Raw genomic sequence first — 18,149 nt, 5'->3', positions numbered from 1 at the left:
ACAATATTTGCCCACAAAAATGAGACAAGACAGGCTTCATCAACATGATGCCAGAGTTCCACAGGGAGGGAAGTCACGCTGTTCTGTTGAGTTACATGTCTGTTTTGTGTTGTCTTTCCAACCAGACATGCCCTCTTCTGCTGAGGGTCTTCACCACCAATAACGGTCGACACCACAGAGTGGATGAGTTCACCAGAGGCAACGTTCCTGCAAACGAGCTTCAGATTTACACCTGGTAAGATAACACTGCATGAAGGTGAGGGGGGTGGTGCAAGCTGGTAACCTGAGATGGTGGCAGCAGTTTTTTCCTCCTGCTCCTATCTGGTCTCTCTCGGGCACTCTCTCTCGGGCACTCTCGGGTACTCTGATCAAATGCTGATCTGAGCGGTATGCGGCTGCTAGAGGCGGGATCAACGCGAGACTGACGTGTTGAAGCGCTGCCACAGCGCAAATGTAAACACAACCTAACAAGACTACAACTCGAAATTATTATGGAGATATCAGATTTGTCTGCTGATTCCGGTTCAGCGTTTTAGCTTGAGACCAGATCAAGGTAGGAGGGAACTTGTGAACTCAATACTGCTGCAATCTGGCACAGTCAGGTTAGCAAACTGGTACTTTGATGTGAATTTACTGACGCACAGCAACATCTGCAATGTTAATTTAACATTCAACTCAGAGTTTTGCACTCTTGTTACAAATGGATAAACTTCCCTGTGTATTCACATGTAGGCCTTGTGCCATGCTCCAGTCCTTTGAGAAGATGTTTTAGGATGTTCTCTATGTTGTTTCCTCACAGGACGGATGCCACCTTGAAAGAACTGACAAGTCTTGTGAAAGAAGTGTATCCCGAAGCTCGCAAGAAGGGCACACATTTCAGTTTTGCCACAGTCTACCCCGACCTGAAAACCCGCGTCTACAGGTACATTGGTGCAAAGCTGTCGACCGTGTGTGTGTGTCCTATCACCTCTAGGTTAGGCTTAATATTGTTAACTTGAGTTAATAATATTAAAGTTAAGTACTCACAACTTTTGCACAAAATATTATTTCACCCACTTTGACACCTGTAATCGTGTGACGTGACAATGAAGTTTATTCAGATTCTGAAGTGAATTAAAATAGTTTTTGTGACACTGCCTTCTTTGCGTTTCAGAGTGAAAAACATTGGCAACACTGTGTCAGGTCAGAAGGGCACAGATGATTCTATGACGCTGAAGTCCCAAAAGTTCAAGATTGGGGACTATTTGGACATAGCAATCACGGCACCCAACAGAGCCCCACCGATACTGGGTCGTATGAGACCCTACTAACGGTTACATCTTCGACATTCAGACGACAGCAGACACCGGCCTTGATTGAAACTGGGAACTTTCTTATATGCTAACAGTCACTCTAACCTGCAGGTGACAATGTTCATCACCCAATTGACCTTAAATTGTGTTGCTTTGTTGGCATGGATGTGAGGTTTTTTATAGATACAAACTCATTTGTCTCTCAAGGTGCAGTCACACCGGATGCGATAAAAAACAATCCTGTCGCTCTGTTGCGTTCACAATGGATGCAACAGTTTCCCCACACACTGGCTGTTGCATTCATACCCAGATGTGACATTTCCCCCCCCCATGCACAGACAACAAAAATAGTACACATCACAATTTGTTATACAAGATAATATACATTCATACAAATCGTTTCATGTAAACAATCTATCTGATCTGAAATAACGGGTATAGCATTCACAGCATTTTGTAAACACTTTGAAAGAGTTTTTTTTTTTGCAAAGTTATGGCAGAAGACCTTTTTATTTTATTTTTGATGCTTCCAAAACGAACTAAGCTATGGTAATCTAGGGACCATTGCCCACCTTTCCTGGAAATGTCATTCCGTGCAGAGGTGTTCAGCTGGGAAAAACGCTTTTTATACCCGCTGTTTCAAACTCTAGAAATTTGTGAGCTTTTCTACATTGTGTAACCAAAGTTTTGTGTTGAGTGCAGACACTGCTCTTCTGTTGGAATGCTGTGAATTAAAGACTTTATATAACATAAAAGATGGTGTTCTGTTCTATTCAAAAAGTCTGTATGCATAATAACCACAATGGACTGTTTGTAAGGCAAATAAGTATTTCACTCTGGTTAGTTCTGATCTCACAACTCGAGTGCAAGGAGGGCATGTTGTGTTGAAAGAACTCATTATACAGTGCCTTGAAAAGGTAATTCAATTTGATCAATCGTCTTCTCTTACTGGAAAGTTAGCATGTTAACTTGAAATAGAAGCCATTGCATTAATATAAAATGCAAAGGTTTAAAATTAATTTAATCCATTGCTCAAAGTACCTACTGATTATACTGGAATTTTCCAGTCTTCTGACCTTCCAACAAATGGGTCTGCGCATGTGTCAAACCCCAGGATTACCGGATATATACACCAGTCAATATCAAGAGCCGATAGACAAGTGGTTCTCAAACATTTTCATGGCAAGGACACCCAAATTGATATTAAGCCACAGACCATTTGAAAATATGTTGGTGCTCATAACAAAAGATTTGAGAGAGAGTACCTATTGTTGGGAGATGAATATGGAAGAGACTGAAACCTAAGATTATACATTGAGCTAACTTCTAGGTGGTGAAATAGTGAAAATGTTCCCATTTTACCAGGGACCCACTGAAAACCCCTCATGGACCCCACTGAGAACCACTATGATGGGGTAAGTCGTTAGGCTGTGCACCACATGGGTTCAGATGCCTGATGAGTCCCCAGCTCAATTCCCTACTCTGCGTCTCCCGGCCTTCCCCCTCACATGTACAGTATCTGTATTCTGTACATATTGAATAAGGGTGGGGAAAAAAGGGCTCTGGCACCGTCCTACAGTATGAGACGATGGAAAGAGAATCACGTCTGGAGTTTGCCAGAAAACAGCGGGTAAAAAGTGGGAAAATGTTGTGGCTATGTACTAGTAAAATGTACGTTAATTCAGTGGACTGCAAAGTTGTGCAATAGCAAGAAATGTCTTTAGCCAAGCATTGCAATTAATAAATCAATTACATGCAAATGTTCGTTAGATTTATAGATCTTCACATGTGATTTACTCCTTGAGCTGCAAACATGAAGCCTGCAGAGTTTTACCTGCAACTGTGTCTACAACAATAACAGTTGATTACAGATAAAATATAACGCCTTAGGCAACCACTATACAGCATAACATTTTAAAAATGCAAAGCATTACTTAGAAAAAATAGTGCTGATCTGAAAACAGTATTGGTGCAGTTTCAAGTAAACAAATAATTTGCTGTTCAGTGTTCAAGGTTGAGGGGCATAGGCCTATAATCTTTTTTCCCTAAAAAATACGGGGAAGCAGCTTTTTGCTTCTACGGGCCGACGGCATGGAACAAACTCCCACTGTACCTTCGACAGGCAGCCTCTATAGACATTTTTAAAGCACAGCTCAAGACCCACTTCTACAACATTGCTTTTAATTGATCTTTTATTTTGTGTTATTCATGTCCTCACTGTATTGCATTACTGCTTGTTCTTTAATGTCTTTGCTCTGTAAAGCACTTTGAGCTGCATTTCATGTCATGAAAGGTGCTATACAAATAAAGTTTTATTATTATTATTATAATAGAATCATAAAGATCGCTGTACAGCTCACTTTAAGTCCATGGATGGATGTAAGAAAAAAAATTCAAGGCACTGATGCAATTAAAGCATTTATTAAATCAGTGACACAACTTTAAAACATCCTAAACAGCATTAATTATATCATGGACATAGCTTCAAAACTGCCCACAGGAATGAACAACAATCAACACGATCAAGAAAGACCCAGCCCAGGTGTTCATTTGGCGACCAGCCTGTATTCCGAGTTCATGCCCACACCTCGCACCTGCTTGAGTCTGTTGAGCTCCGTGAGGCAGAGGAAGTAGACCGGAGCCTTGCTCACAGCAGTGTCTAGACCCGCCATCCTCTTCAGCTCCAACATGCTGAAGTCCTCGTTTTCATCTGCAGGGGGCACCAAACACATGGATTATAATCAGACACTGAAGACTGAATGGTGTGTGGAGAAATAATTATGGTTGAGCAGTGCACATACACAAAATCCCATCTCTCTCTCCACTGACAACTGTGGTTTATACACACACACACACACACACACACACACACACACACACACACAGTGTGTGTAATATATATATATATATTTAAACTTTAACCAGTAAAAGCACATAAAGGAAAGGAAAGGTATGTTTACCCAGGGTAACTGGACTAAGCTCAAGAACTTGTTTACAGCCAGGCCCTGCTCATAGAACATTTCATGGTAGGGGTTCAATGCCTTGTCCAAGGGCACTTCAGCGGTGGTAATTTTAACGTGCCGGTCCGGGGATACGAACTAGCGAGTAGCGACCTTCCGATATCAAGACCGCTCCGCAAACCGTTCGGCCACCGCTGCCCATAGAGACAGACTCTTTTGCAAGTGGGAACTGGCCAAGAGGCAGAAACAAAATTACACTTCAATGCTACATCATACATGTCAAATTACATGTCAAAATTAGTTAAAACAGCCAAATACATCCATGACATACCTCAAGAAACCTAAGAAAAATAATAATATATGGGCCTATGCAAAGGCTAGTACACATATTGTTGCCATGCCACATAAAACGTGTGTGCGTGTCACACATATACCTACACACTGTGTGTGTGTGTATATATAATATATAATAATTATATATCACACACACACACACACACACACACACACACACACACACACACACAAAACAGCATTCGAACTGTCCAGTTCGAATGTGTCCAGATTGATTTATTTCGTTTAATGCATGTTAGTTTATATTTGTTTTCTTACAAGTTAATGTTCTCAAATAGAAACTTCAATTAACTCTTTTTTGAAGACGTTTTCTTTTTTAAGTTTTTCAAATTTATTAAAATAATTGTCATATATTGGTCAAAATGTCAGCCATCTGTGGTCTAATGGGGATCAGCCCCATGGTCTCTACCCCAGAGAGACAGAAGAGCACTGGCTTGTCCTGCTGTAAACCAACTCCCAGAGGTGAAATTGCTCAGTCACTTGAGATGATGTATCTTTTACAAAGTGACACGCCAGACAATGCACTGTACATTTCACTTCCAGCGCAGGTTCGAGCCAGGCCCAACTCCAAGGACATGCTGAATGACAAATGGCCGTCAAGGAGTCATCAAGGCTCCCAACCTTTACCGAATGAGTGCCCATTGCTTACTTGCAAATCTTCAAAGTGTTCGCGGCCCAACCATCCGATCAATTCACACAGGTCGTCATTTATCAGTATCACAATGGAAACCATTAGTTCAAAGAAAAGGGGAAAAAAAGCTTTTAAAATTGATGTTGCTAGTGTCCTCACTCCTCACGGCCTGTCAGTGGGCCCCAGCCCACAGGTAATGGAAGTCGTTGGCATTACGTGCACGTCGTAACTGTTGTGAGAGTTGAATGTGTAAATGCTCAGTTACAGGATGGGTTACAGGTAGTGGTGTTTGTTCATCAAGAGAACGTCGTTGCACTCGTTTCTTCACCTCTTTTCCACACTCTCCATTGCATTAAAAAAAAAACTTGCATTGCCATATTTCACTTCACGTAATGTCCCATACTAATTTTGTATGACTGTAGTACGAAAAGTAGCCGGCGTACGAGCTCCGAACGTGTCCCATCTGAGCTGTCAATCAGCCATTTTCATATACATATACATGGTACAAAAGGTTATTTTCTCCGTTTCCTGAAAAAAGGAATGGTTTTGACTTTTGAACATACATGGTTTCCAGTGGTGGAAAGTAGCTAAGTACATTTAATCAAGTATTGTACTTAAGTAACATTTTTAGGTACTTTTACTTTCCTAGTGGAGTGGGCAATTTCCAATACTATACTGTACATATTGGATCCAAATATTGGACTTTTACTCCACTACATTTATTTGAAAACTTTAGTTACTAGTTACTTTGTAGATTGATTATTATTATAAAACTCACATTAACACTTCAGCCCAATATACATTTCGGCCATGGATCTGCCATTTTCAAAAGATTTGTATACATTTGAAAACTTGAAATGGGACAAAATGCCGGACTTTTACTAGTAACAGAGCTGTTCTACATTACAGTATTGATACATTTACATAAGTAAAGAAGTACTTTAAATTCCCGCTGGGGATGCTGTGGGCATTGGGGGCGCGCGTGTTCCCCCCTTCTGCGTTATCAGTGCCCATACCCGAGGTGCGGTTGGCAAAAGGGCTTTTCTGTGTGGAGTTTGCATGTTCTCCCTGTGTCCCCTATAGGGTAGGTACCCTCACAAAAAACATGCAGTAATCCTGGTCTCTAAAACTACCTGCCCCTGGCCAGCCGGGGCGCCTGATAGAGGGGAAAGTAACTGGTCGGAATAACGTGTTCCTTCCACTTGCTAAGTCCGTCTGGGGAAACTCCCCGTCAGGTGAAAAGAAGCAGCTTGGACTCCTCATGCATGAAAGGAATGGGGTTTGTCCACTGCCCCCCTCCCCAGGTTGGCAGAGGAAGTGTAGCGCCCAGAATTACATTAGATAATTGACACTGGGTGAAAAAATGGGTTGCAAAATTGTGTGATAAAAACATTTAGAAATGGAATGCTTGAATCCAGCGCTTAATGAGGTCACATTGGTTTACCGCGTTTGAATGTAGTTGATAACTGTAACACAGCCCTGGGTGTCAACTTCCTCTTAGGTCAATCTTATGTTGCCACTTAAGCTGGATCCTTTTCAAGTAATGCATTGAATAAAACACATTGGAAAAGATACAGAATGTATTCAGCTTTCATGGTCCGTCTCTGCCACATTTAGATAAACGTTGCCAGACTTGCTACAGTGGACAGTGACAAATTGCCAATTAAACACAGTATGCATGGAGGAATGGACAAAACCACACAAATGGGATAATAAACAGCATTCCTGTACAGTGTATGTGTCACATTGTAGAGCCTGGCACTAACTAATGCTGCCGTGGTTAAGGGGTTCTATTCCCAGTGAGACCCCCATCCATACCAAAGTGCTTTGTCCAAAAGCCACTTCACTTTTTAATGGCATTACACGAAATGTGTGTAATTGTGCGAGTGTGCCGCCAGCTGTTACTGTAAAAGAGCATCCGTCCTTGGACAACATTCTCTTGATAAATGGCTGGTGTCTCTGGAGCCACTGTCCCTGTGTCTCCCTCTCACCAACTAATCTGTCTCTGTCTTACAGAGAATGGGCTGGCCTGTCTGTGGACAGTAGGAGATATAGTGTAATGGTTAAGCCTAGACTAGCTCAGACTGAGATGGAGAGGAAACCGTTTTAAGCCCGATTCATACTTGCATTGTGAGCTTGTAGGTCTGCTATTTTTGGCAAGCCACACCATCATATGAAGGAGCACAAATGTAAGAATGAAAACGTTGCGGAGAGAAATAAACATGGAATTTGTATTTATTCCTAGATCAGTGGTGCTCAAACCTTTTAATTTCAACGACGCCCCATAACTCAATTGTGAGATCTCTGAATATATCCACACCTGAATGTGTCGATTTGCTTTGATATTGGGCAGAAAACAGAGTTCCAACTAACCGTGTTGTGAGTCAGCAGCAGCTTGGTTGAGCTTTTGGACGGCCTGGTTGAGGCTGGACAGAGGCATCTGACGAAGGTAGCTGGGCAGGCGCTGGAACTCAGCCTGCGTCACCTCGGATATGACCTTCATGGCTCTTCTGGAACAACATTACAAACAAGCCCAAACACACTCGTTTGTACTACTATAAGTTGTGTAAGGAAGGACATCAACATTTTTAGCACAGCAATTTTATAAATACATTTGTTTGTTTTTTGCCTTTTCTTTAACCCGGACCCTAAATCCTGAGTTGTACTTAGTTGTGCGCCGGTGTTGCACACTGAAAATAATACCTAGTAACCTCTAAATGTAATTCTAAGCAAGTGTTGCAGTTTTTACCTGTTTTCCTTTCCTGGGGGTCTGTGGTTTGGCAGCACTACTGCCATTTTCCGTTCCAGCATATGCTGAGGTATGAAAGAAATTGACCAAATTAATTCATAGGAAAAAAATATATATTTTATCTGTGCAAAGCCTTTCTGAATAAAACCATTTAATTTACAACTCCATGAAATTCAAGTATTTTTGTATTCCTCCAATATATGGATTACTTCATGAATACATACCTTTAGACTAAATAGTCGTTTTCTTGCATACAATCTGTATATTTTCATAGGCAAAATATGCAGTATAGCTATATGTGAACAAGGCCACTGCAAAGTCTTGCTAAGAAAAACTGCTGAACTCAGCACAGTGTTAAACAATTTCACGTTTTTTTTCTTCACGTCAGGTGCTAGATGAAATCCTTAAGTTTGCACACAAAACATTTGCAAAGGCTGACTACTATGCACACTATAAAAATAAAGGTGCAACGATTGTGCAGGAGGAGAATGTGCTTCAATGACATTTTTAAAAGCATGTCTGTCTGAGGTATTCCTTGATGGCTTTAAATAATAAAGTAGACAAAAGTATAGAGGTAGCCTTGGAGACTCAGAGGACACAGTAAACGCTTTTAAAAGACATTTTCTAAACAAGGTTACAAGGTGCTTCAAATCCGGGGTAGACCAGGAAAGTTACATAGTGCAGCTTTAAGAATGAATTAAGAATGAATCACCAAAGGTTCATGATTACATGAGATGTGGCCTGAATGCAGGGCTTAAAGCCAAAAAGAATCCCAAGACTGAAAATTACTTTTTGCAAATCTGCACTGATCTCCTTAAATAACCCCTATGAAATCCCCAGGACTGAGAACTTTAAGCCCTGTGAATGGCAGACTTACATGAATGTTGGTCAGTGTCTCAGAGCTGAGGTCTGGCATCACGGGGCTCTTCATGGGGTCGTCCAGCTTCAGACTGGGAACACTGGGCTCCATCGGCTCCGTTTGCCCACTTGCAACACCCCTCTGCAGGGACCACAGGAAGGATGAGGGTGAGAAAGACAAACAAAGTGAAAAAACAACTAAGGCCCAGTTTAGACTGCAGTCACATCCAGTCAAATCCGATTCAAATCTGATCTTTTGGCCCAACCAACTATTCACACTGCATTTGCAAGTGACCAGATCTGATCCGTCACAGATCTGTGTGACTAGCAACCAAATCCAGCCTGAATCAGATCTGTGCCACATCCAGATTGGAATCCGATTTGTTTAAACAAGTCTAAACACAAACAAGTCACATGGACTCTGATCAGGTTGTTGCATTCAGACTGAGACGGATCTCCTCAAATCAGATTTGAAACCACCTCTGAATGTGACTCAAGTCACATTTTTGTAAAAATCGAATACCATGTGACCCGTCTGCATTTAGACTTATTTAAACAAAAATCGGATTTCAATCTGGAAGTGGCACAGATCTGATTCAGACTACATTTGGCTACCAGTGTAAATGGGGCCATTTCAGTCAAATGTTGACGCGTTCTTACACTTCCTGAGAGCTGTAGCCACAAATCAGACTCGAGGACGGGCGTCTCGGGCGTACGCACACGGTCGTCGAGTGACATTTCTGGAACGTCGTACTCCCAGGGTCTCTGGCCGGGCTTCGTGCGGTTGGCAGGCGTGGGAAGATCCCAGTCAGGCTTTCCACCATCTGCTGGGACGCTGGCGACCCCTGTGTGTTTCTCACCCTGGGAACCAAAGTACAACGCTCAGTCAAACCAACAAGCAAAAAGGAAATTTGCCCCAATCTACATTGTAAAATCCTCAAGTGTTAAATGAACGGTGAGTGTCCAAACGGAACCAAATGGTTGTACACGCAAGCGTTGGGAGACCTGGGTCCAAATGTCCCCGAACGAGACATTGACAACCAGACAAATGTACACACACGCATGCTTTATGCACTCGTTTCATTCTCATGGTTTTCATCGTTCTGTAGAGAGCACTATGTAACCTGTAAAAGCTCAACACAAATAATAAACCCATTATCATTTATACCAAGCCGAGCACTCTGTTCAGGTAGACCTGGGGGACCTCAGGAGACTTCAGGGGCATGCAGAGGGCCTGCTTCTTTAGGAAAGGGCTCTCCTCCGGTGGTGGTGGAGAAGAGGCGCGTCCATACGCTCCTTTGCTCCGGATACGTGAGACCGAAGAGTTAGGAGATAGAAACATTCCATCTACTGGAGAGAACAAAAACAACACCACAAGAGCAAGTTCAACACGGTCTGTCCCAAATGGTAAAAGTGGCTTGGATTAGTGTCTCATAATACAATACACGTGTTGTTAACCATCATCTAGCACAGGGGTTCTCTACGTTTCTGGCTGGGGACCCCCGGAAATGCTTTGGCCATGTCTCACACCACCCACCCCACCCCCCGCCCCACCACCAATACAAATTGACCGATACAATAACATTAATAATAGAGAAAATACATCATAAATAAATACTGAAAACAGATATAATCTGTTCTAAAAGTTTAGGCATGTACTATGTTAAAATGTACACTGAATAACTCAATTGAAATCAGATCCTGAACAGAATTATAAATTAAATAGTATTATTTATGACAACCAAAATAAAGTTATTGTTGTAAAAAACTTTACAACAATAACTTTATTTTGGAGACAGCCAGTCCAGTGGGGAAAGGAGTCGCTGATCCCATAAGGCAAAAGGTTGTAGCAGCTACAAGCTAGCTCCTGAGAAATTGGCTAAAAGTGGCAAGATGAAGATGTACAGAAGGAGATGCCGACCCCAGGAAGAGTTCTGCTACTTTTGTGGCAGCTAAAGGGGGTCCGAATTAAATACAGGAATAAAGACGTAAATCTCAATGTAATTGTAAGTCTCAATTGTCATACCAGGTAAAGCCGAGCCATCAGTCCCAGGGAGGAGTGCAGAAACAGTTGAGCTGCACATGACAGAAGAACTTATTAGTTAGTTTACTTCATTTTGCAACACAATAATACAGCAATGAAGAGTAAAACTTAAGCATTCAGCTATTGTCCCTTTCACACAAAGTATCCCTCACGAAGAAAGAATAATTATGAGAAATACACATGTGCAGGCTTCATCATCACAAAAGGTTTTTTCAGGCTTTTTAAATTAAGTTTTCAACAGAATTACAAAATATCGGCCAATAACGAAGTGGTGACCACGTAATTGCCCATGCCTAGTATACCAAGCTGAACTCCCAGCAGCCTGAAGCTCCACGTCTTTCCGCTGCAGATCCATGGTGAAGTCATTGTTCAGACACATGGTGTGCTCAGACAGGCCGAAGTACGGCGCCTGGGGGGTGTGCACCTCGTCGTCGTCGTCCATGCGCAGCGTACACTTGGGCGTCTGGGGCATGACGCCGGACACGTACAGGGAGGGCGGGAAGTACGGCGAGGGGGCCGTGACGTCAGGCCCCTGGAGTCTCTTCCTGAGGCGATATGGTGATAAATCTCATATTGTGATCAAATGTCTCCAACGATATGCCTTTTCAGAGATATCGTATATATATATATATGGTATATATACACATCGTGATACAGTGAATGCTCATTCTATGATTTGCAATTCTATACCTTAATTTATAGTTTTGTAGAACGACGGTTTCAGTAGACAAAATAGACCAAAAAAGTATTTTTGTCTAAATGTTCCGTTCCTCCTTTTTCTTTTAGAATGTGTTAACTTGTAGGTGGTTCTACTGTTACCAAGTAACTTGAAAAATAACCCTAAAACCTGCATGAAACAAATATCGTGATAATATCATTGACAAAATATTCCATGTCGCCCACCCCTACCTGAGGTCCACCTCCGACAGGCCAAAGTCGGAGAACTGAGGGCTGCGTAAATACATGGAGGAGGCTGTGGCTGCGGCTCCGCCCCGGGCCACCGCCGCTCCGCTGAACTCCGCTTCGCCTGAAGCGTCCACAGCTTCCAGTTCCACCATCCTCCTCCTCAGGTTGGCCTCCGACAGGCCAAAGTCGGAGAACTGAGGGGTGCGCTGGAGGTCTGCCGTGGTGGCGGAGGCTGCTGCAGGGGGAGAGTCCTCCTCGTCTCCGACCTTCTCTGCATCTTCAGCTGCTCGTCCCGCTTTCTCGTCACCAGCATCCTCCTGCTGCTGCTGCTGCTCTGTTCCTCCTTTATTTGTGTACGGCAGGGAAATGTGTTAATAGAAAACATGACACATTAAACAAAAAGCATGAAATTAAACACGGATGATAAGATAGTTCCGTCGAACAAGTCTATGAAGCTATGACAGCTATGAAGAAGTGTAATTTGTAACACTATTATACGTTGATGTCGGGAGGAAACCCATGTACATTTTTGAGGTTTTTGATTTTTTTTGGGCATAAATCAGTGCGATTGAACACCCTTTACGTCTGTGTGTGTGGTTTAGAAAATATTGAACCAATGGAAAGTAGTAAAAAGTGCTTTGGACAAAACCTCTTAACTCCATTGGACAATATACAATATGACAATATATAAAGTTACAAGACCAACTTTGATGAGGCTGTATTGCTTTGTTTGAAAAATATAAGGTTTTCTTAATTTCCTGAAAAATGAACATTTTGGAGTTATGAGGTTTCCTCCCGACAGCAGATATATAAAATGTAGTGGGGGGTCCTTGTTTCATCTCTCATCAGCTAAGGGGTTGAACAAATGATTGAAGACCGGCCCGCTCTAGAGCCCAGCATCAGGACTCCCGAAGGACCTTTTGGAGACGCAAGTGACCTTTTGGAGACAGCTGCTGTGGGAGCACAGCACCACAGCGGGTGGGTTTTAAATACTGTGTGGAGGGTACAATACAGTTGGCTAATATCTCTCTATGTCCTTGACTACAGTAAAAACAGGCTTCAGGTTTGATAACAAGCAGTGCCACATATATGGTTTTGCAGTAAAAAATAACTGTCCATCTTATTTTCTTAGTGCACATCTCTCTTCCCTTAACCACTTCACAAATTCAGTTTGTAGATTTGCCTCTTTTAAGATTTGTTTTTTACTTGGCCTATAGAGCTTCACAGTCCCGCTACCGACGAGAGGCCCGGAAATGAATTCCCCATTAATTTTCCCCATATACTTTTCAAAAAGTATTTATATGAAGACGTTTCAACACAATGTTTTGGGCCGATCAAATAATTACAAACAAGAAAAAAACACTTTTTGCTTTGATTTTCTTCTTACAAATCCAAAAACATTGCGTTTTATTGTCATGATTTGTCACGAGCAGAGTTGGCTTTGTCCGCGACGTAAACTTCTTTAAATAAATACTTTTTGAAAAGTCTATGGGGAAAATGAACGGGGAGTTCTCTTCCAGGGCTCTAGTCGTCATCGGGACGCTCTATAATGGCATGGCCAAAATGGAGACACATGGTTGAAAGTTGTCTGACATCTCTGCATAGTTCACTACTAAATCTCACCGGCTATACCCTCTTTTACTTACTTAGTGTTTTCTGGGGAGCCTCATGGTAGCCGTACTTCTCACAATGTTTTCGAATGGTCTCCATGTCTTCACCAACTTTCCGTTTCATCACCATGCATGCATCAAGGAAGCGTTCCGTCTCAGTCACCCTCTGTCTCTGTTGCTTCAGGTCAGCCTCCACCTGAGACTGTTATGAAAGCATTAGGAATCGATCACCCTCTTCCTCTGTTGCTTCAGGTCAGCCTCCACCTCAGACTGCATTATCACTGGCACTGTGGTTCCACTCACTATCCGTGGTGGAAAGTAACTAAGTACTGTACCGTATTTAAGTATAACGTTTAGGTATTTGTACTATAAATTGTACACATTTTCCCAATACTTATATTTAATAATATTGTAATGAATTGTATTTTTATAATGAATTGCATTTTTATAGCGCTTTCCCCAAGTGCTCAAAGCGCTTTACAATGGTTCATTCATACATTTGGAGGTGCAGCGGCGAACAGTCGATGCCAGCGTCCTCACTTCCTACATTCACACACACTAATGGTGGCGAGCTCACACCGACCGACTCATTGGAGGCAATGTATAGGGTTCAGCGTCTTGCCCAAGGACACTTCGACATGTGGACAGGAGGAGCCGGGATTCGAACCGCCGACCCAGGGTTCATTGGACGACCTGCTCTACCTCCTGAGCCACAGCTGCCCCATTGTACTTTTACTCCACTACATTTATTTGAAAACTTTAGTTACTAGTTGTAGATTTTCATTATTATTACAATCTATAGATCTGCTATTTTCAAAAACAATAGTAAACAACAATAAAAGTAGTATCGTAAAGTAATAGCAATAGGATTCAAAATATATATATTTTTAAGTCTGGTCGTTTGCACTTGGGCGGTCTGAGATTTGCATAATGTATTAGCAAATGACTTGATTACTAATGAATTGCTAATTGCTCATTAAGGTTCTGTTACGCTGTTACATGACTCTCTTTGACCTGCATGAACACAATCTGAATTAATTAGTATCATTACACCTGTGTTTAATCTATTTAATGTCAAAATGGCTGCTTAGAGGTTAACGGGTAAAATGACAAACCAAAAAAACAAGTTGCAGTGTTCAGAGTATGCAGCCAATACCAATACGGCTTCACGTTGCAGTATTCAGAGTATGCATTATGCAGCCAATACGGCTTCACGTTGTGGCGTTCAGAGTATGCAGTCAATACGGCTTCACGTTGCAGCGTTCAGAGTATGCAGCCAATATGGATTCACGTTGCAACGTTCTTAATATGAGGCCTAAACCACACCGCTGCAACTCCTTGCAACAAAACAAACCACACCAAGTCACCAATGAAACTCCTCCTTGCAACATGCCATCGGGAATAATGGTTGCAAGTAATTGCATGTTGCAAGGAGTTGCATGGCGACCCTCTGGTGTGGTTAGGGCTTAAATTATGCCATTCCGAGTCAGACTATGGGTTTTATGGGTAAATCTCCCATCCCAGCCAATCATGAAAAAGTGTCCACTATGGTAAGCAAAGCAAAGCAAAGCAAAGCAAAGTTCTTTGTTTACCCAGGGAAGTGGACTAAGCTCGAGATGCTTGTTTACAGCCACACCCTGCTCATAGAACATTTCATGGTAGGGGTTCAATGCCTTGCTCAAGGGCACTTCAGCGGTGGTAATTTTAACGTGCCGGTCCGGGGATTTCGAACTGGCGACCTTCCAGAATCAAGACCGCTCCGCAAACCGTTCGGCCACCGCTGCCTCCACTAATAGAGGTGCGTACTGTAAATGTTGTCCAGCCGCTTTTCAAGCAGCCGGCTAAAGCACAAAAAAAAGAACACCTACCTTAAATTCCTTAACTTCAGAGCTCAGCTCATAACACGCCCGCATGGCTCTCTGTTTCTTTTCTGAGGGAATAAACACATGTTGAGTTTAATCAGTGGTTCTGAAGTTTTTCATGTCAAGGTCGGACCACCAAACTGATTATGTATTATACAATGTTTTCAATATTTGTATATGTACTAGTCACTAGTTTTGAAGTAGTTAGGAAGTTTTCCTGGAGCTCCCACTTCAGCCATATACATTTCGGCCTTTTGAAAATAGCTGCTCTGCACAATGCACACAATGCATCACGATACGATACATTGTGAACTTGTAGATCTGAAAACGACATAATTCTGCATAATGAGTAGGATAATAACAGTACCACAGACTAAAAACAGTCTAAGTCCAAATGTCATTCTGACCCCTCCACGAAAAGGCCTCGTTGTCCTGACCCCTTATCTATCATTTATACATTATGGATAAATAGTGTGGACTTCTAGACTGTTTTTCGTCTGTGGCAGTGTGCAAAAGAGAGCAAGGAGAGAATAAAACAGATTCAAGATCGAGCACCATCAAATGTACAATTGTACATGTAATCTTTTCTTGATATAATACCAGCAGCATTTTAATTGTTTACCATAACCACCCAGACCCAAGTAATAGTTGCTACCTAACTTTGTGCAAACAAACAGCTTCACAGTGCATTTCTCGTTCTTGACAGTTATTCTAGCCTAGGCATGGTTCACATGACCGCTCGTACTTCACGAGCTGTCGTGATAATCATGTCATGTTTCTAGCCTAAAATTTGGATTCTGGTCTCGTAGATGTATTTGATTCTTTCTGGCATTTTCAATCTGTCAGAATCGATAAATACGATTATCTACGAGAGTCTAAATGTTAGGCTAAGTTCGTTCATGTACCTGATTGTACTTATTTTTATATATTTTGTACTTTTACTCAAGTATCCTTTACTTGTAACAGCTAGCATTTCTACATTGCAGTATTAATACTTTTACGTATTAACTAACATTTTCGGTACTTTCTCCACGTGACTTGTCCATTCGTCATGTTGTTGAAGTTGTTCAGTGTTTACAGACAGTGTCATAAGTCTATATTTGTAAATTTTACATACATGGTTTAAATGTTCTGATGAATTGGAAATGGTGGACACTGTTGTAACTTGTAAACAAGTGTAATGCTTTATCAATGTGTCGTCCACAGTGAACAGTCTTTATATTGAATGCATCATGAGTTGTGCTTTCATGTGAAATGTACCCATTATTCTGCAAACTATCAATGAATCAAACTCACCGTCATCATCATCATCGTCGTTGCGGGTATCATAAGCTCTCTGAAGCTCTGCGCTTCGTGTCTCAAGGTTCACCGCAATCTTTCTGAGCTTAGCGAAGAAGCGAGACGTGGGGTCCATGTCTGTTTGTTTGCGTCCAATAAATACAGAAAATGTCAACTATTAAACTGTTGTGCTGTTCAGTGTTCACCCTAGTCTGTCCGTCTGGGCATGGAGTATTCTGGGGAGGGAGAAACGCTTTTTTCGAATGAGGCGCCGTTTCGTTTTGTGTACCTCCGGTTTGTTGTTGCTGTGAGCGGTGTTGCCAGAGTTTTGCGCAGCGCTACAGAAATAAGCGACCAGGTATATAAACGAGTCACAAATTGATTGATTGATTGATTGAAATAATGTATTAACATTTTGCAAAATTACAGTACATTTCAAGCACAAACTCAATACAAAGACTTTTAACTGTGAGTGGACGACCCAATTAAGCATTACACTTGTTTACAAGAGGGTCCACCATGTTCAATTCATCAAAACATTTAGAGACACAAATAGACACTTTATAGTCAAATGCAGCCAGCCACTCCACAAATGAGCAATTTAAATCTAATACCGTATTCATCTGATAATTTCCAGAGAAAACGTGTGGTTTTAATATCTATATATATTAAAATTAAAATAATTGAACACAAATTTGTTTAATAAGGGTTTCTGTCACAAAATATCTTCAGATGGGGTCCGCAGACAATTACATGGGCGTTCTTGGCTTCATATGAACATGTTTGAGAACCACTGGTTTAAACAACATTTAGGAAGCAAGCCCAAAAAAACGCATTCATCGTAAACCCCCCACCAATTCCAATATAATATTTACAACTACAAGCAACTTTACAGAAAAAGAAGCCCAACGTCGCTTATAATAAACCCACATGGCAACGCCGGCTGTAAGGCCAACATATACTTCGTCGCCCAACGGTGTCGTGCGTCAAAATATCAGAACTACAAGCCCACAGCCTGTGACGAATGCGATTCGCTATGGGCTTGTAAGTCTGAGTCTGCTGCTATCGTAAATCCCTTTTTTCTTCTTTTTTATTGTATTATAGCGGAAACAGTTTTATGCCTTTAGTTGACTCTATGCTGCCACCCAACGCTTTGGAGGCGAATTGCAAGAGAGAGGACAAACATTGCAGTGGATTTGTGAAGTAAAGTTCATAACTAAACAATAAGTCACAAAGATTATCTCAGTATTTGGGAAGAAAGTCTCCAGCTACACATTTATTTTCATAAACTTTGTTAAAAGGAGTTTTATTCTGTTCTGTGTTTAGTCACTTTTGAGGTCCGAGGAGGTAGTTGGTCGGTGGAGACATCTTATCACTGATCAGATGTAGATTATTTTGGAGAGTGAATAAATACTGAGCACAAAGCATGAAGGTCACCAGTCTCACCACACACACACACACACACACACCTGTCCTGAACAGAAGCTACCTGGCTGCAGAACTAGGCTACTGAGAACTCAGAGGGCCCCACATTCACCCAGAAAGTAGGTAGGCTCGATCATGTGCCATATTCAGCTAATTTTGAGCATTTTATGTAGACATAGC

General features: G+C 41.8%; 2 protein-coding genes across 2 annotated transcripts in view; one reads left to right on the top strand and one right to left on the bottom strand.

The window, feature by feature from the left end:
- The window catches only part of sap18 (Sin3A-associated protein), a 3,859-nt gene extending 1,812 nt beyond the window's left edge, over window positions 1-2,047 (top strand). Inside the window, exons 2-4 of the mRNA XM_080785526.1 lie at window positions 126-235; window positions 800-922; window positions 1,154-2,047. Coding sequence (XP_080641652.1) covers window positions 126-235; window positions 800-922; window positions 1,154-1,310 — 390 coding nt within the window. The 3' untranslated portion in view covers window positions 1,311-2,047. The remainder of the gene's footprint in view (window positions 1-125; window positions 236-799; window positions 923-1,153) is intronic.
- A 1,225-nt stretch (window positions 2,048-3,272) lies between these two features.
- Window positions 3,273-16,757, bottom strand: ska3 (spindle and kinetochore associated complex subunit 3). The gene is made up of 11 exons (XM_080785908.1): window positions 16,563-16,757; window positions 15,273-15,334; window positions 13,441-13,606; window positions 11,798-12,137; window positions 11,191-11,433; window positions 10,013-10,145; window positions 9,505-9,705; window positions 8,864-8,986; window positions 7,987-8,051; window positions 7,611-7,747; window positions 3,273-4,002 (listed from the first exon to the last, which is right to left on the bottom strand). Exons 1-11 carry the CDS (start codon window positions 16,678-16,680, stop codon window positions 3,839-3,841), a joined length of 1,752 nt encoding a protein of 583 aa, XP_080642034.1. The 5' UTR covers window positions 16,681-16,757; the 3' UTR covers window positions 3,273-3,838.
- Between the last annotated feature and the right edge of the window lie 1,392 nt (window positions 16,758-18,149).

The sequence above is a fragment of the Protomyctophum bolini genome, assembly GCF_963924005.1.
Source record: "Protomyctophum bolini genome assembly, chromosome: 16".
Classification (NCBI taxonomy): Eukaryota; Metazoa; Chordata; class Actinopteri; order Myctophiformes; family Myctophidae; genus Protomyctophum; species Protomyctophum bolini.
The sequence above is the reverse complement of the archived record's forward strand: the minus strand, read 5'-3'. Positions and strand labels throughout refer to the sequence as shown.

Coding starts and splice junctions, on each gene's coding strand:
- ska3 (XM_080785908.1), bottom strand. CDS start 16,680: ATGGACCCCACGTCTCGCTTCTTCGCTAAGCTCAGAAAGATTGCGGTG. Junction 11,434..11,797: donor CTGTCGGAGGTGGACCTCAG/GTAGGGGTGGGC, acceptor ATATCGCCTCAG/GAAGAGACTCCAGGGGCCTG. Junction 8,052..8,863: donor AGACACTGACCAACATTCAT/GTAAGTCTGCCA, acceptor TTCATACCTCAG/CATATGCTGGAACGGAAAAT.